A 24,930-nucleotide genomic window follows, 5' to 3' on the forward strand; every position below is an offset into this window, starting at 1 on the left:
ATAGTTAGCGTTGGCAATAAACCACCTGAAAAATTAGCATTGCTCTGGTTCCCTCCACAAAAAGCTAGATAATCTTCACAAACGAACACAACTTTTATTATTTTTGAAGGGTTACTTCAGTCGCCAAAAGTAAAAAGCAGATGGTAGGTTATAAACAAACTACACCATGGTCATGTGACTCAGCATGACCACATCACATTTGGCATGATGACGTTTAACATCCCTGACAACCTCTACTCTCACGTAGCCACTTGCTAGCTATAGTCTCAAAACACACACAAGCTTCAAAATTCAGGAATGAGGTATTTACTGATGTATTTTATACTGTAGAACAAAACATGAATCTCTTAAGCTTGTATTAACCACAATAATGAAAAACCCATTCAAAAAAACCCATTGACTATGAGATGGGGGAACTAGAGGCGCCACTATTCAAATTAATTTTCAGGTTTTAGGACTCATTCCTGCAACACTCTGTTAGCCTCGACCTCGACTTTTCTTTGAGAAACTGCAAATGTCAAACAAATAGATTTTTTTCCAACTAGACCTCAGTAGTGTAGCAGTACTGCTATTTCATGGTTCTCTCCTGCAACTTGACAGACCTTCACAGCAGCCGTTTTAACATGACATAGTAGGGTAAACAGAATGGAGGTATTAAAGAGAAATGGATACTACGTTGGAGGCGGGCCTCTATTCATGCTCAGTGGCGCATGAAGTCAATTTCCATGCTGTAGCTTCCCTATATGCTTCAGCATTGTGTGGCCCATAGAACAAGCACACTGAAGACCCCCTGCAGCATGTGAATAACTTCCACTTAGCCCTCGCTAACCTGAATAGGGATAAAATCACTTACCATGCAACCCTTGTAGACTTTTTTAAAGTCTTTTTGGGCGGCATGAAGCTGTGAGCTACTACGCTAAAAATAATACAACCTGTTTTAAATTTATCCATGTTTGACCATCACCTGAAGAAGCCTGATGTAAAAATTCACTATTCACGTCACTGCATCCTGTATTTGCTCTTTTCAGACTCTGGCGAGTGTGTGGGCGTCTTTGCGTTGTGCTTACTCAAAACCCATGACCCTGTTTCTATCTAAGGGAAAAGGGAGTCTTCTTTTAGAAGCTGCAAACCCCAGTGACGTACTTGGATAGTGAGGTGCTCTCACCTCGTGTTCCCAATCAGCAGCGTTAGCAGGGTATTATTAGCCTGGCAGAGAGCTGAAAGAAGCAGCATCTCTGCCCAGACCTGATGCTGGATCAACCAGCAGCTGTGACTCTGTCTTTGTTTTCATCCTGACCTCCGACACTGTATGTCTGTCAATGTATTACACAGTACATAGCACACAGGACCTGCGCTCCCACACACGGATCTGCTGCCACATTCTGAGTCTAACTGGCTTTCCGCAGACTCATATCCAGATCCACATAAGCTGCCTGAGGAGGTTATGGTTTTATTTTCAGCTGCTCTGTTCTTTTCTAATGTACAGCAACATGGAAAGGCGATGAGTAGTTTCAGGTTTTGTTTTAGTGAGGATTGAAACCTGCTCAAGAGTCAGTTTGGTTCGTCAGCTCACCTTCCTGCTAATTAAATTTCAATACAGGTTCAATGCCTTGTGTGGATTGTAGTTGGCCTTCATTACCTAACAGCAGAGATGGCCGGAGGTATATGGGAATAATCATCCTTTTTTTGTCCTAACTGTTCTTCTCTGCTGGTGGTAAAGGTTGTTGCAGACAGCCAATATATTTTGCATGAAATGGGGGCTGCATATTGGTTGTTACTTAATTGTTGACAGACATTTGCATGCAGGCATAGTGATGCATTTTTCAACCTGAACCTTCTCCATGGTTTTTGTGTGTAGGGGCAGGTTCATTGTATTGTAATTGTAAATAGGTCTTGTAATGGAAATGTCTAGAGGTAAAAGTAAAACCGGTAAAACAGTCAGTAGGTAAAAGGCAACAAATGTCACAATTTGACATCGTTTCCTCGTGGAGCACCGTCAGCTTCTGTTCATGTTAGAGTTGATGTGGAGTGCTGAATTATTCAATAATTTAATAATGCAGGCTGGTGTGAACACACCCTAAAATAAGTTTTGTTCAACCAGAAATAGACGTTTTAGTGCTCTCATCACGAAGCTATTTACAGAAGCTGTAATTTAATCATTGTAAACACACTTCCTTCAAACTTGACAGCAATGAAATAAAATTCATCAACCATCTTGGCTCATCCTTCCACTGATGCAAAAATCACCGACTCTGGTTTGGTTGAAGTAAACCCTTCATTCACTGTGTTAGATGTTAAAATATTCTGGTTGTGCACGCTGTTTCTCCCCGCTGCTTCTCTGATGTCTGACATCTCTCTCACTCCTCTCCTGACATTTTCACATCTAATGTGCTGAATTTAGGGTTTATTTCAACCAAAATCTTTAAAACTTTCCTGTACAAGTAAGTAAGAGATAATATCTGAGTTATTAGATTTATTAGATAATACTAACTTGATAGTGCCTTCCATGATTACAATGGAATTAATTTCTCATTTTGAAAGTACCAGGAGACCAAACTGACTCTAGAGCAGGCATTTTGCACTTTTTCATGAGTTTCATGACCACCGTAGTTTCTCCCACACACAGGGAAGGGGAGGGTGAGGCGAGGTAACCTGTTCTCATCTTGGTTGTCACTGCCTCTCTGTCTCTCATGCTGATGCACAATGAGAATGGGCTGGGCGAGCATTATTCAATTGGCTGCAATCTACCACCTCGCTGCTAAACTTAAGTCCTACACACTGGTGTTTTAAAGCGAGACTATTAAACTTCAGCCAGTGACAGCAACTCTTTAGTCTCCAGCACTGCAGGTGGAGAGCTTGGAGTTTTTGTTGTTTAGTGTCTGTAACACTAACAGTACAATACAAATTTAGATGAAGAGTCTAAAGTGAGCTGCTTGTATTGGATATGGACATATAAATTAGCTAACATTAAAGCTGTAATATAACTTTTCCATATTAAGACATTATCCCAAATGTATCCAACAATGGTGAGACCCTGAGAAATATGTAATTTATTCAAGGTAAAGGTGTGCTTCCTGCTAACCACCACTAGTTGCAATAACTTCCAGGAAAATACGAGATACATTGGGCATAGAGAGTCAGAAATGAAGTGGGCAAACATGACCAAATGTAACATAAATAAAAGTTCATCTATGAACATGATTTCTGACCGAGTTTGTCAGGTAGATTTTCATCAGCAATGGTGGTTGTTTAAAGACAACAACTCCCATGAACCCACGCTGCTTCATGTTATCAAATCATGTTTTAGCTATTATTTTAATGTGTGATGTATGATGGACAAATGTTTTCACATTGCTCCCATGCCCTCATGTCCTGTTTCCCTGGTCACAGATTAACTCATTTCCTCGCTGACAGGTGGGCTGCAGTTTTCACACATATTTTAGCATTTTGTTGATGGAAATCAGGTAATAATCAGTGACTGTTTGAGTGTTTTAGTAGTGTGAGAGTGTTTTTTTTTTCAGTAATGTGAAGGTGTTTGAGTGGTGTACTGAGCAGCTCAGTCGTGCAGAGATTGAATTCTGTTATGTGGATGAGTGTTTCAGTCGCATATGCAGAGGGCTGTTAACGCTTAAGTGTTCCATCACATTTACTGTAAATGTAAATGTCTGAGAGATAAAATGTGCGTTATGTAAAGTAAAATATGAATCATCACCTCTGTGGTTTCACTAACTGCTGAGAGAAACAGCAGCCTCACGTTGTCTGTACTGGTACAACAGACAGTCTCATTTTCTTCTTATCGCTCCATCCTGTACAGGCCTGAGGCACTGATCAACTGACTCACGCTGAGACAGATGGGAACTTAGACCAAAAAAAAAAAGGGAAAAAATCTAGAGATAACAGACAACCTTAAATAACTGGACCCTGTTGGATACGAGGTTTTTGGGGAAAATTACTTTGTGTTAGAGATGTGAGCGCCAACAGAGGACTAAGCAAATCTACTTGGCACTGAGTTTGTACACAGGATGAAACCAAAGTTACCAGTGTGTGTTACTGTGTGATTATTTTGTCATTTACAGCAAGATTCAAGGTTTATTCTTCTTTTACATGCTGCAATTCTTTTAGGATGAGTTTATGTTTAATTTCTTGTCCTGTATAGTTTGACACATCAAATAACTCCCAGAAGATTTAAGTTTTTATTGGACCGTTTAGCAAATAATATGTTTTATAATATAAACAAATATTGTTTATTGATTTATTGACCAGCGCTCAATTTATTGACCAGCGCTCAAACATCGTTCCAAAATAGCTGGTGTTGAGGTGGAAAAAGGCTGTTTGAGCACTGCGTTATTGGAGATGGATGGAAAATATAGTTGATCTAATGTCAGACAAGAGGCAAAAATGACCGTGTCCATCTGAGTGTCATGTTTTTATTACTGACAACTGGAGCTGGAGCTGATAAGTCCGTGTAACTACCCCAGAGTCACTTGTACAGGGAATGAATGTAGATTTTCCTCCTGAAGAACAGAAATTGCTCTGCAGCCATGGACACAGTCCTACCTCTGTAAGAGTCTGCGCTGCAGAATCACATCTATCAAGACGCTTTCTCTAAGAAGAAAGCATGTTGGGACAGGCTGCTGCTTCTGTCCTGGAACAAAGCACTTGTCTCATGTTATGGATGGCGGAGTCACACTGAGAGGGAAAGGTTTACACAAGTGGTTGCTGCAGGCTGATGGAGCTCTGAACTCGAGGGGAGTGAAGAAAAGTGACTGCAGCAGAATGATTGCAGATGTGAGTCCTTGACTCAAAATCAGTCAGAATAATTCTCGTACTTAACTCACATGTAAGAAACATATTTTTAGGACTATTACATCTTAGAAAAAAAAAAATTTCACTCCCAGGTTATTCTTTTTTTTTTTACATGGAAATAGCCATACTAAGGTCTGCCACCAGTGGTCTCTCTCACATTAAAACAATAACAAAAGACATAGTTTGACATCATTATGTCAAGTGAGATTATTGTTAAACAACCGCCATTCCTCATTAAAGCCTGACATGACTCGGGCAGAAATCATGTTGGTGGATAAGGTAATGTATTTCAGTTTTATTCACATTATGTTTAGTCACATTTTAATGTGTCTAGTGTTTTTTTAATGCAGAAATGTTACATATTATAACTTTAACTTTCTGTCAATTTTCTGTTCTGCTGGCAAATTGTAAGAATGAATTGACTTCTATGTCACATGTGGTACAACGTTCATGTAATGACTTTGACCTAAAAGCTAAATTATAAATTCCGTTTCATCCTCAGTAAGTGATGCTATTACGTTTTTGTACGGGGACCTTTCTGTGTGTTGACACTCTATTTCTGTATTCTATACGTCACAGAGGTGCTCTCACTACAGCAACAAAAACGTGTGACCCACTTACCTGTTTAAGTCCTTTTTGTCCCCGTTTTCCAAAAGCCCGCAGGCAGGAGAAGAGGAATGAGAGGCGATGAAACGAGAGGGAGGAAGGGAAGAGGGCAGCGCCGTATGGATGAAAAGAGAAAGATATGCTGAACGTATGTATGTGGCTCTGGAGCGTTTCATCTGACCTTCTATAAATCAAACTGTCTGTCTGTTTAAGGTCAGAAACTTCCCTTTGTCCCCCTCTACTCCTGACCCTCTTTTTCCCGTTAATGGCTCTCCAATCTCCTGCTGCCTGTCAGTGATTCAGTCCTGAGTGGGGTCATTGTCCCACAACGCACCAGCACTGTGGCACCTCTTGTTCGCTGTCAACCTTGTCTTTCGGTCAAAAGAGTCTAATATCCTGGAAGCACACACTCATTCACCCCATTTTGAGGCTGTTGTTACTTATTCCCCTCTCGTTCTCTTCTCCCGGCCCTTCTTGTGACCTAAATTCCCCCCTGTGTGCTCATTAATTAGCTGATGCAAGTCTGTATTCCTGAGGGAGGGTAGGAGATTGAAAAAACTCATTATAGGACACATCAATAAGGTGGATTAATCATCCATTGGTACGTGTGATCCATTGCTCTGTGTGTGTGTGTGTGTGTGTGTGTGTGGTAAACAAGCCCACAGGTGTGAAAGCATTTATGATAATCTGTGTTTTCTTCAGCACTCTCCCTCAACCTCCATATAGCACAAACATGGTTTCTTACATTTACTCATCTTATTATACTGTTTGCATCCATCCATCGTCTTATACTTGCGGTCTCTGGGGCGTGGGGGGAGTTGAGCATATCCCAGAATGCAATAGCCCACAGGCAGGGACACATCCTGAACATATTACCAGTCCATTGCAGGGCTAGTAACACATAAACCACATTTCCACTCAGATACCCAAACAAAGGGCTGCACAATAGGGTAACAAACATGATGTCTTACAAGATTTGTAGGCCAGTGAATCTCTGCAGCACTACACTACTTCAATACGGCCCAGTCAGAAATGCACAAATGAAAGTTCCTGCAGTGTGAATGTGGCTAAAAAGTTGCAAACATACTCACATCAAAGGGCAGTGTTAGGGTATAAAAATTACCTCAGGTTCATGTTGGTTGACTGTGGGAAAATCATACCTTCATCAAAGTTGTAATACTATTTTTTTTTTTTTTTTGTTGATTTGACTTAATCATTCTTTCAGATGTTTTAGTTTGTGATGCTGTGGAAGTGTATTGTGTCAATACTGAGAGGGTTTTATGTTTTCTACCTTCTAACACTGACAAGTCATCCAGCTGAACCACATGTCCTTCATTGTCTTATATTTTGTTTTTTGTCTTTGTTTATTTATGTCACTGAAAGAGCAGTAATTCCTTACATGGGGGTCACAACACCCTAAGATAAATATGAGGGTTCACAAGATGATTCATAAGATTATGTTCTTCTGTACTGAATATCCTCTAAAGCTTCATTCTCTTTTTGCTCAGGCTACCTGATGACTCCAGGGTATTCCCACTGAAGGGTATTTAACAATCAAGCCACCCAGCGGAACCAACTCATCATTAGTTGATATTTTATTTATTTTCTTAATGATGCTGTATTTACTCAGGTGAGTGTCATTAACACATGATCCCATTTGGAGACACCTGCAGGCGACAGCACTGAGCAGATTTATTTAAACTTGAGAAAAACTTCCTTCTGAATTTGCTTTCTCTACTAAAAAGTATCACTCCTCTTCCAACGCTCTTTCAAGTAAACTATAGATGGTTACTGGAGAAAGAATAAGTTGATTAATCAACTATTTGATCAGCAGAAAGTGATTCAGTAGAAATGTTTGACAAATTATTTATATTTCATGAACCAGGTAAAAGTATTTGATTCCACTTTGCTGATTTGGACCATCAGTCAGACAAAACAAGCGCTTTGAAGACACCTTGAGCTCTGAGGTCCACTGTGATTTCTTGCCATTAAATTTGTAGACAAACAATTCATTGAAGAAAATAATGAGCACATTAATCAAAGATGAAAATAATCAGAAGTTGAAGTCCTAAACAGTCACATTTTCTTTCTAGAGCAAAATACCCAGCTAGATGGCAAATTGAAAAAATGAAAACCACAGAATACACAACAAATAGTGGTTTATTAGTAACAATTGATTATCAAAACCAATATTTATCAAATCACAAATATAAAAACAGGCTTGGGCGGCATCTAGGTATTACAGTATGCAGTGTACTACACACTAGAGTGTTTTTTGAGCTGTAAACTAAATGATATGACTGAACTGTGATGAGACACATTAATTCTTGTGTTAATATCGACATTTCTTACCAAATTCATAAAAATCAGCTTTTCATGAACAGACAATGGCTCAGCACGATCTCTACTGTTTTAAATCCTCCTGAACTTTGTAAGGCTAATGCTGAGATGGAGTGGACCATTTGGGACTGTTCTATGTCATTACATTTATATATGTAAATATTTCTTAAAAAGGTTAACACTGTCAAATGAGAGTGTGCGAGTCTGTGAATGACACTCATTTTCAAATATATGCTTATTGAGATATTTGATTTTTTTTTTTTTTTCTTTACGTAAATGCTGTCATACACTTCATATTCCAGTAAAATGTCAGTTAAATATGAAAAAATAGACACGGCCCAAGCCTGACAGACAAGTAACTAATGTAATAGAGTACAGGCTAACAGGTAAACGTCATTCATTGTGGTAGTCTAGTCATCAAAATGTAAGCCAAATGAGGGCACGAGTGGTTGTTTTTCCATACAGGTCGTCCAAGGCTTTGTTGCATTAACTTTATGGCAGAGTTCCACACATTACATAAGCACTTCATTCATTACCATTTCCCATTTAATAGAGTAGAAACATTCATTCTGCCAGACAACATCAATTTATTGTGCTCGGGTTTGGAAACCATCCAAAAGTATAAAAAAAAAACCCCACCAGTGCAAACACCATTACCTCATTGGTAAACAGCAACTGTTTTCTTTTCTCCGCCTTGCTCACACATTCTCCATTTAACCAACACCATATGCGATCCACACAGTGTTTATCACAGGGTTTCTCCTGCTGTCTACATATGTAAGGCTGCAGGCACCGTAGCACCAGTATTGGCTAAGATCACAGCTTCATACAGGGAGGCTCACAGGGTGAAAATAAAAATCATGAAACATTGCATTGATATTCTAATGATCAGAGCCAGACTGATAAATTGGACAGATGATATTAGGTTGTTGCTCCAACTCGCCATTTGCACTGCAGTACAATGGACGCGCAATTGTTACAATATTGCTCCTTTAAAGTCAGCTGATAACAAAAAAAAAATGCCCCATTCATTATGTCTCGGTCGCAGTTCTTTAAAAAATAAGTGATCCTCATCAAAAATGTTTATTATGCAGTGTTGAAACAATTATTCAATTAACAGAAAACTAATTGCTAATTGCTCTGGTAAATCAATTGATTGCTTAAGCCATTCATCATTTGATGATTCCAGCTTCTCAAATATGAGGATTTGTTGCTTTGTCTGGAATTATTTTACATTAAACTGACTATCTTTGGGTTTTGGACTGTCGGTCAGTCAGAAGGACACTTTAAGATGGCACCTTGAACTTTTGATATTGATTCACTATTTTCTGACACTATATAGACCAAAAGATCTGTTAATTGCAAAAAAAAAAAAAAAATCATCACACAAATCGATAATGAAAGTAATCATTAGATGCAGGCCTATTTGTGACTGAGATTCAGTTAACTCTATAAAAATACTAGTGTCATACAGGGAGGCATGTTAAACAAGGCTATATAATGTTAGTTTTATCGTGCATTGCATTGCATCTCTGGAATGATTGTCCAGCTGTTGTGACTTATGGATAAAATCATCTAGGGCTAAGGTTGCATACGTTGTTGGCTAAAATATGAAAATATATAATTATTCACTTTTTGAGTATAATATATGTATGCAGCAAAAGTCTGATCATCAGCTTGCAGTTTCAAATGAAAAATTTGATCCAAAACACTGAAAAAAAAAGCTAAAACACATCTTGACAGGCCAGATAACTTGCGTTACAACATGTTCCTGTGAAGAACTGCAAATAGCCCCTGTGCATCAACTGTACTGAGACGAGCAGAGCTCTGAGTTCACCCATCAGATCCACACTGTCTGCTGCTCAGTCTGCGTCTGATAGATTCAAGCCAGAAAACAGATGGGGGGAGGCTGTCTCGCCAGCTGAGTGGGAAACTAGTGCTTTGAAGTGGATTGCAATCATTACTTCCCTCCATGTCCCTGGCACACTGGGCACAACAAAACTGCGCTGACAGCCATGGCCATGGAGTGGGCTGCTTGTTTTGCTCTCTTTCTGGGTTTAAATTAGTCCTGTGTCAGTGAGGATCATTACACAGACTGAGTGTACAAAACATTCGAGGAGAGGGTCTATCTGAATACAACAATGTATACTCACATGGCCACATGTAAATTTAGAGAGTAACTGTTCGCTGTAAAACACCCACTGACAACTTCATTATGTAAACATGCACAATCTAATGCAATCCAACGGTTCTGTCATGAGTCTTTTATGTTGCCTATAATCCATTTTCTCTTTTCACACAGTCACAGAGGTGTTAACTAAACCTGCAATATGTTAAAAGGTGTTTTCTAATATTCTGCCCCCCTCTTCATTTATGTAAATAGGAAGGACAAAAAATTAGATACACCTTTCAATATAATATAATCAAGTACAACAACACTTTTAAACTGTATACTACTAAGTTTTGCCCGTTAAAAAAAAGTTTTTCCAGGATCATTTTTCTGAGTTACTTTGAGAAAATGGGTGGGGAAAAGGTTTTGGTGGGTGAAACATTTTTTTCAGGGGTTTGTAATATTCATTGCTGCCACAGGAGGCTGTGTTCTAAATAGGACTAAAACCATTCATGTTTTCTTTCAGGTGCGTTTTCATTTCTTCATCACAAATAGAACATTATGAGCTTTATAAGGACTGCTGTTATGGCAGGGTCGTTGTATTGCACTGCATTAGATTGCACAGTTTTATTTGTCATACTTGCCTCGAGCAGTATCAAGCCATGTAAATAGTTTTGATATCCATTTCTGAGATTTCTGCCACTCCAAATACAAGTGAGGTGAGCGGAGTTTCATTTATCGTGCTCAGACCTGTGGTTGACTGATTATTTAGAGAGCAGGTGTGCCAATGTATTATGCTGATATAAAAAAATTAAGTTATGCATAATTCCATTATTCCATACACATTAGAATTTTATATACAGTTATTTTAGTCAGTAACATGTTGTTTTAGACGGAATTTTTTAATTCAACTGCAATTTTCTATACTTAAAACATTACATATTAAACACGAGCCAGTAATGGTTTTAGATTAGATTTGTTGTCATTTAGGATGAGAGAAACATATTAACATTTGGAAAAGACGATTATGACCAATGAAATTTTAGTAAGTTAGTTATATAGTACAATTATGGCACAAGGCTCAAAACTACCACTCTTCCAATACTCCTGGGAGCGCTGACATATCGCGTCTGCAGCATTAAAGCTGCCAGCAGATGTGTCTGCTGACATTTTTTGTTTATCAGCCTTGAGAGGGCAGACATCGGCTGATGCCGATCATTTCAAAATGCCAGACAACTGGACTAATTAATCAGTCTGTCACTTGCTTAAACTATTGCTAAAAACTACCAATTCAAAAACAGTGTCGCAAGTACTGAGGACACAGACCTCTCTGTCAACAGTTTCTACTGAGGAATCAGTCCCAGTGAAAACTGTCCACCGTTTGTTCTGTGCTGCTGGTTACTGACAAACGAGATAAACAACATTTTGGTTTGTGATTCCTTTAAAGAAAACTTCTCTCTATGTATGACATTGCTGTGGACAGGAGCTGTCAGCAGGTCAACCAAAGAGTGAATTTGCCTTCTTGGACTCTTTCTTTTGAAGTATTTTCAGTGTCCTGAAGAAGTGTTAAATAGCCAAATTTGAAAAGGGCATCTCTTTAATCATCTTTGGACATGTTTTTTACTTTACATATTTTCTAATATAATCTTTCCATTCAGTGTGTGGCAGAAATCTCAGACGGAGATGTCAAAACATGAAAAAAAACATAACCAAACTATCTGCATATGAAGACAGAAGTGAACATAAAAGTTACATTGTGATTAAGGTGAAATTACTCTTTAACCACCTCAAATCAGTCTTGTGAGTGTAATCAACCAAGATTTCTAGTTTTCACTTGGGTTCACGTAATAAATATTTCATGGAAATAGTATCTCCTGCCTTCTATCCTCCACTGCTCTGGTGTAATTCATGTAAAGCTACAGAAAGAAATTTGGTCATCTCAATATGAGAAATGATGAGACTTACAGCTGCTCTTGTATAATAGGAATGCATAGGATTTGCAGCTGAGTAAATGTGATATTAATGGCTGCCTGTATTCAGTTTTTCTTTTTCAGCGACTGTCCATTTGTTATGTCAGCCACGCAGCTATGGAGGCCAGGTTACGGAGGGCAAAATGGTAATCACTGTCATGCTGACAGTCTCAGGGGCAGGGGACAGGTTTTGAGTCATGTGGGACAGACTGGAAAGTAAAGACAGGCAGGTTAAATAGTGATAACCTGTTTGGGGCAGAGTTCATTAGATCTGTCTTCATGTAATGGACTGTTTGGAAGGGACCTCTTGGTTTGACGGCATGTCCAGCAAACTCTCAGAGACGATGGGGCACTGAGGGTGGCTGCTGGTGGGTGAGGTAATGCGGCATGTGTGTCTCCCTTCCAGCTCTTCATCCTGAGAATTGTAAGCACATTTATTTATCAGTGAGGAGATGAGAAGTTCAAATTACATTTCATCAGAATAATATTCTACGCATCTAATCAAATTATGAAGAAATAATGGTTTGAAATGCATAATACACTCCCACTAAATGAAATAACTACTGTGATACATGACCAATTTGACAATTTGATTTAGTTCCCTTTCTGTTTTTTTTATAAAGCTCAATTTTAAATCATACTAACACAGCTTTACTTTGAGTCAGGCTGAGAGACGCTCTGTACCAGTGTCACTTGACCTTTGTGCCTCTTTTGACAACTGATCACGATATCGTAAAGGGATATTTTGGATTTTTCGAATGGGGGTTGTTTGCGGTACTTTATGATAATCAGTGTATAACCTACAGAGGATGGTGGTCAACACGCCCCAGTTTAGAAAAGCAGCAGGAGTACCTGTGTAGGAAGCCATGAAATGTACTATTGTGGACAGGGTGAGCACTGTGGGTGGCAAAATGTATTTTAGACACCAAAAACAAGGCCCACCTAAAAAAGAAAATCAGTATCAGTGCACCCTATATTTTGAATATTTTCACTATTTTACCTTGTCATCAGACAGCCTTTTGCAACAGGAATCGGCCACTATATTCCAAATATTGCTCTCAACAATAAAACAAACAAACAGCTTGAGGCAGCCATAGACCGGCAACTCCTATGTTATGTGAGACAAAATTACGTTTTTGTCAAAGTAGTCTGGTTGAGTGAGAGATATATATATATATATATATAGTTGCTGTCAGATCACCTTTACTGATGGGAAACTGTCATTACATAAGCCAAAGTACAGCTGTGAAAATATTCCATATATAGTACACGCTGCCATTCTACACAGTGCTTGTGATTCCACCAGCAATGCTGCAGCACATCAGAGGAGCGGCTGTGCTGTTTTAAATACGCACACAGTGTATTTTTGACAGATGCCGTGTCAATCTGCACAGAGCAGACATAGAAAACCTACAAGAATCTGGTCAATTTTCAACACAACAAACCTGTGCAGACTTGTGATGATTAAAAACAGACAAAAAAGAAACTATTAATCATGTAGCCTCCTATCGATGGGAGAAGCACAAAAATCTAGGAACAAGGACCAAATCAACAAATTCTGAGCAAGTAAAAATAATCAGGCGGGCAAAACGCTCCACTTCTGAAATGCTGCTAGTGGGACATGCAGCTGTGTGGAAGATGGGTCAAAACTGTGGCGCAGATGTGCCGTGCCCAGTGGAATTATCAGGTTAAAAAGATATTTACTGTTTTAGGTGGACCTGTTTTAAGTGGCTAACTGCTGAACCTGTCCACAGCAGTTCATTGCTTAGTTTCCGTGCTGATACTCCACTCCATTTCTCCAAACTGGGGGTTACCAACCTCCATCAACCGTAGGTAATACACAGACTCTGAGTAAATACCTCATACATCCTCAATTCATATAATCCAAACTGTCCCTTTAATTGACCATATACATATAAGATTTTTTAGGAACCACTGACATTTTTCTCAGGCAAAGAGAAGGTGAACTAATTTAGGCCATAAAATACAAAACTAAGTTTAGTTTTGCAGGTTCAATCCTTTTTTTGTTCTAAGACATGACACTGCGAGAAAAGACAAAAGAAACCCTGTGATTCCTGAAGACGTGAATCTTTTATGGACTGTAATATACGATCACTACTTTTTGTCTGATTGGGAAAACATTATTTAAGGCTTAACTGAGTCTTGGCTTAACTACAGAAAATCCCCTTATTTTCGACTCGGAAGCCACAGCCCTACAACTTTCTCAGGCCTTGGCTCTTAACTAGAACCTAAACATATCACTTTAGTTTAATTAGCTTGCCCTGCAGTACCATCCAATTAATCTTAGAATACATTTTATGGTGTTATTGATCACTTTTAAAGCATGAATTGGCCTGGCCCCAGGATGAACTGAAATCTCTTTTTGTACAATGGCCAACAAGTCACCTATGACTTTCCAAAGGTGGAGCTGTAAGAAAAAGTGATTGTGCCCGGCAAGAGTGAAAATAAAAAGTAAAGAAATAATTGCAGTGTGGCGGTATGCCACAAACCTCATAATGTCCTCATAGCTAGTGGTTCACACCGTGTCCGCAGTCTCTTCCCCTTCAGTGTGCTCTCCATAGCGATTGTATAGCTCCATATCGGAGAGAGCACTCTCCAGTGCCTCCTCTTCGTAGTCAGTGTGGTAGTCTGACTCCTCTGATGGAGGGAGGGGGAGTGGAGGACAGGAAAGAAAGAAGCACACTGTGGGTGAATAAGTTGGAATTTGTGATGTGTAGAAGAGGTGACAAGTGAAAGTGGGTGTGCAGGTGAGTGAATCACCGTGAGACATTGTGAGAAGTCAAAGAGGGCAGTTTGATGAGTGATGGTTGACAAATATGTTTTAAATAGAAAGAAGAGGAAGACTGAGGAGGATGGAGGCATCTGAGAAAAACATGGGTTGCTGTATTAGATTGCACTTACTAATTCTGTTTGACTGCATACGTGGAATTTTCACATATTCTACTTTCTGTAAGCATGTTCAAATCGAAAAGTGTTGAAGTGTGTGTCGGTAGTTTACCATCCACCAGAGCAGGTTTGACGGGCTCGATGCGGGACACAATTTCTGCCAGATCAGTGAAGGAGGCATTGGGACACGTTACCACCTGAAAGACACATATGCATATATACACACATTATATATTTAAAAAAATTTTCATAATAGACTGAGTCTGGGTAGAGACCATTTTAATCTGTTGGTACAAGCTAACTAACCAATCGTGCTCAAACTACACCAGCTGCCAGATGTCAAAACCTTGTCTGTTGGAATATATAATGTATTCCTTCTTCCAAACACTGGTGAAAGCAGCAATTTTGCTGAGGAGAAAGGAGTTGGTTTGGATTTAATTGTTTTGTGTCCTTTTAAGCAACAGAGTAAGGTGATTATTTTTGTTATCCATTGACTGTTTAGCTGATGGTTAGCTTGTCTATAAAATGTCAGAAAATGGTGAAAAAATGTTGATCAGCGTTTCCCAAAAAGGCCTAGATGAAGTCCTCAAATGTCTTGTTTTGTTTCTGGTCAACAATCCAAAGATATTCAGTTTACTGTCATAGAGGAAAAATGAAACCAGAAAATATTCACATTTGAGAAGCTGAAATCAGAGAATTAAAAAAAAAAGAATCAAAACTATTTACTGACTATCCAAATATTTGGAGATTAATTTAATAGTTGACAACTAATCAATTAATCATTGCAGCTTTATTGTGCAGCTGAATTCCGCCTTTAACCTGCTGTATTGTGAAAAGGGAACGAAGAAACACAAAATCTGTCCACACAACATTCACAGATTAACAGCTCCTTCACTCTACACTCCTACACTCTCTTTAATGTCCTTATAGGTTGTACAGATTCTGGTTAGGGGCAAATAAGGCTATAGCCTCAGCAGTAGATATTGTCTGTTTTGGATCTTCATTGACACACATTTAACCATTTATTGATCACTAACTAGATGGGGTTTTTTTAATCTTTTTTTATCTCTTGTTTTACTAACAATAAATGTTTTAGAGAGATTTTGAGATTTACTATGGAGCTACTTATTGAGCGTATATTGAGAGTCCTGAGGAATCTAGGGTAATTTTCAATGAGGATGTAACATTTTTGCATAGAAATGTGTACAATTTAGAATTAATTTTATCAGAATGGATTTCTTCCTTTTGTTTTAAAATCTATGCACTCTCTGTCTCTCCTTTTCTTTGTGTGACACTACTAAACACAGAAGTAGATTCCATCATGGGGAAAGATGCATTATTTCCCTGGAGAGTTGCACCTTACAGTAGCACCTGAAAATAGAAACACACTCATTAACAGCCTAAATTTGATTTATTTATAAGACTGTCTTAAGGGAGAGATCAGATGAGGCAGCAGTAGACGAGCAACTCCCATGTTCTGCAAGGTAAAATGAATGTTTTTCTCAAAGGAGTCAGGTTGTGATATTTGACTTATATAAGTGTGTTTTTCCATGGGGAAAAAGCTGTCTGACAGTAAAGTAAAGCACTGAAAATATTCTGAATATAACATACACTTAAACTGATATTGATTTTTTTAGGTAGCTAAAATACATTTTGTTGCCAACTTGCTGAGCTTCCTACAGCAGTACTCCTGCTCATTCTCCAAACGGGCGTGCAGACCACCATCTACTATAGTTAATACACTGACTATGGATGAGTACCTCATACAACCCTGTTGTGAATAATCTGAACTATGAATTAAAGCCTTACAGTGTCAAATCTGTTTGTTTGTTAATTTTTTGCTCTGGGGCTATAGTAGCAACACCTTTCAGTATCTACCCTGATATTTTTCCCTTCATCCTCCTAATGTTGTTGCTCAGACTGGGGATAAATATCTCATTTTTCTTCATCATTCTCTCTCCTCCCCTATTTAGTTGGTCCTTTATCTTTCTTTGACATGGCTGGGGGACAAATCTGGGGCTCGGCAAATCTGTTTCTCTGTACTCTAGAGCAGACTGGTGCATAGTTTTAATGCTATGACTTTTAACAGCAGTGTAGCCCAAGGCCTGAAACGTGAGGTGGTTGAAGAGGAAGTGCAGCTGACAGAGAAGATATATTGTAGAGACATTAACAATGAGAGAAAATGTAAGCAATATAGTGTACCCATGTAGTTGATTAAACATGCATACAACAACATAAGATGACAGATATAATGACCAAACTCAAGAGTGAAATGTGATGTGAAAATTGTTGTTTTTGGATAACTTTAGGATTTTTAAAGTAAGCTCATCAATTTAATATAATATAATTGAGAGTATAAGTTTGGAAACAACAGCACACACTTAGCCTTTACTTCATCTCCACTTTCTTTCAGTTAGGTAATGATTATTTTCCCAGAATATGTTTGACGGCTATATTGACTCTGTAGCAGATTTACATTTGCTATTGCGTTGATTATGTGAACACAGTTTCTCCACGTTGGTTGTATTAATGTAGGCAAGTATTACTGATGATATGATGATTTTAATGAGGTTCATTTGTTGCCTAGAAATGTGTACAACTTATAATTGATGTCATCAGTATAGATTTCAATGTTCATGGGGTGTTATTTTTATTCCTATAGAATTTTATGCTGTTTTAAATGGTAACATAAGTATTTCATATCAACCTGGACCCTTTTCCCCATGTTTTTGTGTCTAAGTGAGTACTTGGGACAAAACATTTTGAAACTGGTCGAGTATTGAGACCGCTGAGGCCAATCATCTGCAAAACAAGCTGCAATGCCCTGTCCAAATACAACTTCTTGTTTTTGCCACAGACAAGCTTACACTGTTATGTGTCTGATAGACCATTTTGTTAACAAGTAATACAAAAATATTTATAGAGGAAATCCCTTTATCATCATAAAAAACACCCATCAAATTTGATAACTTCTACTGCTCCAATGATCATCAACTGATTTCCTTGGAAAAAAAAAACCTTAATTCACTAAGACAGACATGAAAATTTTCTAGAGTTGGTGATTGTTGGAACATTGGAAAGATGAACCAAGGCGGTTTTGATGAGTTTTATTTTGTTTCTGTTGAGTTTGAATAAAGTGTCTTTTATGATGGGTTTGGCGAGAGCAAATAAAATGACTACTTCTGGATAAACAAAGAGGATCTTGCTCTTTATTTTCCATATTAGTGTCCGACACTGGGAGTAACAATCTCAGCCTGTCAGTGGCAAAACAAGCACTTTTTGTGGACATACTTTGACAGAGCAAAATTGCCTCCAAGTGGCCATTTGTAGTGCTCCATCTCACTACTTGACCAATTGCAAAAATTGTTGTCCCCATTGGTCACTTGAACACAAAAGCGTAGGAAAAGGGTCCTAGTTGAAAAATACAGAAGTTACCCTTTTAGCATTCCCGAATGTCTTTCTCTCCCTCCATCCTTACATTGTTCTTGCATTGGGTGTTGTGGAACTCCTCCTGGTGTCTGTCTTTCAACATTTTCTCCACCACTCCACTGCGACTCCAAACGTCAAACACAGTCTTTCCATGCTGGTATCCCACGTCCTATATTACACAAACATACAAACGCACACAGATCAATAACATTTTCTCTACTGATGGGAAAAATCATTCAAAGGTGCACCAGTATCTGTAAAATCTAAATGAATTCAGAATACTTGATAGGGATTTGTTTGATATTTGTTGTTTTTATAATAAATCATGAAGAATGTTAAACAAAAAGTTAACAAAACCAGAATCACAGGACAATAAGACCTTTCTCAAACTTACAGCAATCTCATCAAACTTGCCAAACTCCAGCGTCCGGTATCTGTCGATTGGAGGCCTGATGTACTCGCAGTACTCACTGTTCTTCACAGACTCCAGCTGCCTGACGCAGCATACATAGGCCAGCCGAGTCTGAATCTCTGCCATGTTCAGAACCTGCGACCACGAGTGTAGAAAAGAACATATGCATCACTGAAAAACACCTACAAAAATATCCTCATTGTTATTCATAGAACTACTTACTTTTACACATCCTCGCACAGTCTGTTGTGTCTTTATTTTTAATCAATCCATTACCTTTACTTTCTCTGCTAGGGGGTTGAGGCGTTTCCATAGCAGCCACCAGCCTGAGAGCGAGTCGCCGTAATTAGTGAGGTTGGTTTCATCCCGGCTGCCCACGTCAATAGCTATCACCACTTTGGCCCCCATGGAGCGGGCCACATCAGCTGAGAGAAGAGGAGGAAACAGAGACAAAGGTGGGACAGGAGAGGAAGATCTCTTTGTGAGATAATCGGACAGAGATAGGAAAGTAGTAAAAAATTACATGACCGTGGCACTGAGAGGAAGAGTGCCAAGTATTTAAACTGAAGAGTGAGTGTAAAAAACCTGGCAGGTTGTTGATGTAGCCTCCATCCATCAGCAGATGTCCGTCTTTGGGGTCACAGAGAGGAGGCAGATACCCAGACAGAGACATGCTGGCACGGACATAACGCCACAGAGAACCTCAAACAGCAAAGAAGATGCTCATTAGTTTTATGCCTATTAAACACCAAGTATTTAACTGCAACCAACCAACCTGCACCAGCAGGAAATTAAACTCACCAGTGACACTAATGAAAGGGTCAGTCCACTGATGAGGGCAGCAATAGCAGAACTGGTTATTGGCCTGGTTGATTATTGTCTCTGATATTCAACAGCTCTTACAATAATCAGAAATATTCTTTTTTAAAACTTAACTGCTGATCAAATAAATTAATAAAAAAAATTGAGCTACTTTGGCTCTGCTGCAGCTGCTTTTCTCTGTCTGTAGTCCACCCACAGAATTATGTGACCATTAATTAGGCCAGGGGTGCCTGTTTTGAGAGCATTTTGTCTTAAGGAGTGCCTTCTGAGTCGAATTTTATTTTTAGGGTAGAAGATAATGAAGGGTTCTTAATCAATGATCAAACTAAGATCTCTATAAATTACAGTCAGGGTACCTACACCTTTTTCAAAGTAAAATTAAAGCACTTTTCAAGGATTTTCAAGCTTTTCCAGCACCCTACATCTGTGGTAAATTGCACATTTATACATATACTCAAAATAATTTTTTCACACCTTTTATCATATTAAATCAGATGTTATTGTGCCATGAACAAACAAAAATGTTTTGTTATGGCATTCTACAGAAGGGTGACAAATAAAAGGATAACACAACAAAGATTAATGTTTTAAGTCTGTAGTTTAGACTTGGCATCTGATATAACCTCAATATTTGTCAATATCTGACTTTTTTATCGAAAAAATGAACTAGTCAGTCAGGTGACAATTCATTATAAAAATGATGCAATTACAATCTACAGCAGTTTCAAGCTCTCTATCCAAAATCCAAGCACTTAAAGCCAACAACAAACTCCTTAAAATAAAAAAGGAACTTACCATCAGTGTGTACTCTCATGGCCGAGGCAGTGATGTCAGTTGTGATATTGAAATATGGGATCCAAAGGTCCTATATACACAAAAGGTTACATCATCATATTTCTGGATCTGGATGTCTATCTGCTACTGACTGTCATTTATGTGCTCTCTTCTTAGGTTCATATTCTCTGAGGAGTTCAGTATCATCATCTCACCCACCTCGATCTGTTTGCTTTTGAAAACATTGCTGATGCTGGAGTTGAAGGCAGCACCAGAGAACATGGAGGTGACTGGGTACGTCAAATCCAGAACTTTCTTGAATACTGAAGTCATTTCCTGCACAGGAAGCCAGGGAAAAGAGAGGTCAAATGGCTCTTACAGTTGTGTAGAGGGAAAGGAGCCATTTTCTGTAGTACAATGCTGCATTAATCCCTCAAAATTAAAAGTTTTATCTTTTTTTTTCCCTTCCACCTGGTCCTGTAAACATGCTTTTCTTGGTAATTCGAAAAATTAACTTCTCATAAAAAAGCATCAAGACTGTCCTGGTCTGACTTTCCTTGTCTGACTTTGCTAAGGACAAATGTTTTACTACAACAGTGGGTTCTTTTAATTCGATATGAAGGAGCAGCAACCCAGCCAGCTGCTTCTAGATGGAAGGTTCAGAACCAAGGACAGAGCCAGAGGAGGAGGAGGAGGGGCTGGACACACGAATCATAACACATGCTCAGCCTGCAGATTGAGCAGGTATCTCACATTAGCCGTCATGGTGGACAGTATTAAAAACATAAGGATGAATTTCATATTACAACTAAAAAGCTCTGTGCAAACCATCCAGGCCTGTATGTGCAATACCAACCCATTACTTTTGATGGTTAGTCAGCACAGCATGGTTAATTAAATCAAAAGTAGAACAGAAGTCTAAACTGCATTCAAATCTAAAAAAGAAAGTGCTGTTAGAGAGAGTCACCTTCACAAGGACAGATTGGCAAGCGGAAAATTGAAACTGCCTGAAAATATTCCTCTGTGGAGGAGCTGTTGAACTGGAAGCTTCTCTTCCACAAAACAGAATAATGTATTTCAACTAAATGATCTCACTTAAACAGTTTGCCACAATTATTTAGCCTAATTCTAGTCAGTGTCGTGTGTAATGCTTTTCAAAAATAACATGTTACAGTAATACATTACTTTCAGCAGTAACAAAGTAATATAATTCCAATATTTCTGTAATATTATTACAGTTAATAAATCACCTAAAACGTTACCAAAGGTAAGGTAAAGGATTAATTTCAGAAATCTGAGGCCCTTTAAGCGCTCCTCAAAGTTCCACCAACAGCAACACAACCTCCACATACAGTACGTTGTCTCGAACTGAAGCAAGATTTCTCTCAATACTTGTCTCAGTATCAGAAAAACCCTAAATATAAAGCTGATCAAAATATTATTGGCTCATACACTTGGTTTTATTGCAAGATTAGTGGTGTTGTTTTGATTCATACCATTGCCCATTCTTTGGCCCTCATTTTCATGCGGCTGTAGCTGCGGTCTTCAGCATATAGCGCCCCCATCAGGGAACCAATAGACGTGCCACCAATAAGGTCCACTGGGATGCCAGCTTCACAGAGAGCCCGCATTATCCCCACCTGGGAACAGCCCCTGAACAGGAGGGTGGAGAAATAAACATGGAAAGTTTAACTATAAAAATGCTATATTTTTTAATGTATATAAATGCTAATGTCCTAGATTACAGTATAGTATGGTGCGAAATTTTAGAATAGGAAAGAGAGACACTGGGTTGGCTTTACCTGGCCCCTCCTCCGCCCAGGATGAGGGCAATAGCATTGCCCGTGAGGACTCGAGCCAAGCGGGAGAAGTCTGAGTGTCGGTCTGCTGGCTTCTCGAACACACGTTGATACAGCTCCAACTGCAACAGAAAGGAAAAAATGACTACAATAAAAGTAGAGAGGATAAAGAACAGATGAGAAATAAAAGATTATGAGAAAATACTAAATGAGAGGCTAAGAGGGGAACATCCAGAAGGGGCCAAGGGAAACTGCTTTGATCTGCAGATAAGAAATTCAAATAAAACGACACTTAAGTCATATTTTCCATCCCTACCAGTTTGGGCTGGCTCCTCTTAGAGAAGACCCTCCGGGGACAAGAGAGGTGGAGGTGTCTGGAGATCCAGCTTCGCATGTTGAGCCAGTCCACGGTTCCTTTGGGCGGGGGGCCGTCTTCTCTGTGCAACAGCACCAGCTGCTTCTGGGCACGCACAGCACTTCCTTCTAACATACGCTCCAGCTAGAGGGAAGGCATCAAGCACAGATGTTTTTGAACATTTTAGAATGTGCTCTTTCTTCACAGTGGCTCCTGTGCACAGAATTTTGAGTGCTAGCCCAGAAAAATACTGCAAACTTGTGACTAGAGGAGACTACACCAGGCACGTGTACAGGTATGTGACTGCAATCTCATGTTTGGGAATAATTTCTGATTTTGAAAAATATCATTATATGTGAAGAGCCACACTAATATTACAGTTATATTTGAGAATTTTGTGGAGCGGGCTGAGCAATAATAGCAGAATGAAAAGGTTATTTGAGAGATGAATTTTTAATTACATTTTCATTTATTTTCACATTTTTTAAAGTGCAATTTCCCAGCTGAAGCAGTTTTATTATGGTGCTCCTAAATTAGCAGTCTTACAAAAAAAAAAGGCTTAATAGTCTGAGAGGAAGGTCAGATGTGCCACCCAGCCAACAGGCCCTCTGTTAAAGGTTTAGTGTTCGTGCAAGGTGAGATGGTGTCTATGAGTGTGCCCTGAAAGATAAAATCAACCCAGAGCTATGACTCATTCAAAGCCAGAGCAAATATCGATCCATTTCTTCCACCATCTCCTGTTAAATGGGAATACATTCCTTACTTTTCTCTGCACCCATTTTTCCTTTTGAAGGCAATTACCTTTCCTCATCAGCTTAGACGAGCACTTCCTTTCCCTCCCACCCTGCCTCTCATTCACAACATCCATCCACCCCTTTGCTCATTTCTCTTGTATGCCCAAGGGTCAAGTACAAACCTTTCGCAACCTGTATGACCATTAAGTTGGTTAAACCCCTGGGTGAAACCATGATTCAAGAGCATAATGATCAGCACGGACCTTAATATCAAATCAGACTCTTTGCCTGGTGACACACTTGCAGACTGAACAAGAGCTCAGTTAATAATAATTGGTGTGATGATTTCTCTGGAGAAAAAACTCCTAATAGTTCAATCCTATCAGGTCAGCTGTAACACAGGCCATTAAGCCACAAATGTGTTTATTCAGCTCCAGCTTTGCAAGAGGTAGAGAGGTTTCGATAACACTTTTTCCAGACTCCAGAGACCTTCTGCTTACCACAAGCTGGCCACTGTAAATGTGGCCCGATGCTGAAATAAAGCTGGCATTTCTCTCCTCCAGTATGAGACACAGCTGAGAAGTGGCAGGGTCCCAGGGCTAATACATGACGTGTTATTTTGGTGAATAGACTTGCATACATGTCGATATCCAGTTGCACATTTTAGGCAGTGTCAGAGGCATGTTCCACTACTGGTTACTATATCAGAACAACCTTAACAAAGAGGCTGAGGTTTTAAATTCCAGACAACAACATACATCTAGTGCTGTGAACATAAATTGACAATAACATGTACAGACGATGCGGTTTGGGACTAGTTAAAGGATAACTCCGGTGTTGTTTTATATTTCTATTACAATCAACAAATTCCATGAAAAGATCAAAACCAACAATGAATTGATCCTACTAACAATTATTGTCTATGTATCCAAAGCCTGATATAGTTTATTCTTCTGTGCTGTAGAGCTCCACTGTGGTATTAAAATGATTAAAATTAAACTTTCTTAAAACTTGACACAAATGACTACTTGGAATCAAGGAAGAACTGATTAGATTTTGCTGGTCAAAGGTAATGATGACCTCACTAAACAAATATTTGACTACAACTAGAGAATTCATTCACTAATTATAACAAAATTACACACAAATGTCTAATATGATAAAATGATGCAGTGATGACAGTTTATGTCCAAAAGGTCAAAGGTCAACTTCACTGTGACATCATAATGCTCAGCTCTCTATCAGTCCTCTGTACTGCTATATAAAAAAATAGTCTCTAAGTGCAGACATCACGTTTCTCACTGGAAATTATTCACTGGAATCACGTGTAGTGAGAAATTCTATTTTGCCAGAAATACACTTAATGTCTTTTATTAAATTATTTCAAAGTTACAATTCAAAAGAGCAGTAGGTTCCATATTAAATTCCTTTTAAGTCTTCACTGCGTACATTATACGAGTCTGGACAGACGTGTGTAAACTGCAACTTGACTGGTTGGCAGAGTCATACAACTGTGAGGTAGTAATTCTATTTATTTTACTGGTCTGTTTTATACGACCACTGACAGCTGAATTCTCACTCTTTTTAACTGTCTAATGGGGCCACAATTGATCAACAACTGCTTCAGTCTGAACTCGTTTCACCTCTAGACAATGTATGTGGAGGTCATTTTAATGTTGGGTGAACTGAGCAAATCTCTGCTGGCTGTATCTGGCAGTTGTGGTGGCTCTGCAGTAGGTGCTTTACCGTCTGTTGCCTGGAGGGGATCTGTACTCTACTGAGTGCACTCTTCTAGTTACTTTAATTTTAGCAATATTGGCTAAGAACTACAGTCCCAAACAGTTTTAGGGAATGAAATTAAATCAA

General features: G+C 38.9%; 1 protein-coding gene across 1 annotated transcript in view; it reads right to left on the minus strand.

The window, feature by feature from the left end:
- Positions 1-11,453: 11,453 nt before the first annotated feature.
- Positions 11,454-24,930, minus strand: part of pnpla7a (patatin-like phospholipase domain containing 7a) — a 28,917-nt gene continuing 15,440 nt past the window's right edge. The window contains exons 25-36 of the mRNA XM_084746015.1: positions 22,292-22,474; positions 21,979-22,097; positions 21,673-21,829; positions 20,396-20,512; positions 20,198-20,267; positions 19,166-19,282; positions 18,857-19,005; positions 18,563-18,715; positions 18,218-18,337; positions 14,852-14,936; positions 14,375-14,490; positions 11,454-12,247 (exon numbers count right to left, since the gene is read on the minus strand). Coding sequence (XP_084602141.1) covers positions 12,110-12,247; positions 14,375-14,490; positions 14,852-14,936; positions 18,218-18,337; positions 18,563-18,715; positions 18,857-19,005; positions 19,166-19,282; positions 20,198-20,267; positions 20,396-20,512; positions 21,673-21,829; positions 21,979-22,097; positions 22,292-22,474 — 1,524 coding nt within the window. The 3' untranslated portion in view covers positions 11,454-12,109. The remainder of the gene's footprint in view (positions 12,248-14,374; positions 14,491-14,851; positions 14,937-18,217; positions 18,338-18,562; positions 18,716-18,856; positions 19,006-19,165; positions 19,283-20,197; positions 20,268-20,395; positions 20,513-21,672; positions 21,830-21,978; positions 22,098-22,291; positions 22,475-24,930) is intronic.

This window comes from Lutjanus erythropterus, chromosome 20, assembly GCF_056507025.1.
Source record: "Lutjanus erythropterus isolate fLutEry1 chromosome 20, fLutEry1.hap2, whole genome shotgun sequence".
NCBI classification, from domain to species: domain Eukaryota; kingdom Metazoa; phylum Chordata; class Actinopteri; order Lutjaniformes; family Lutjanidae; genus Lutjanus; species Lutjanus erythropterus.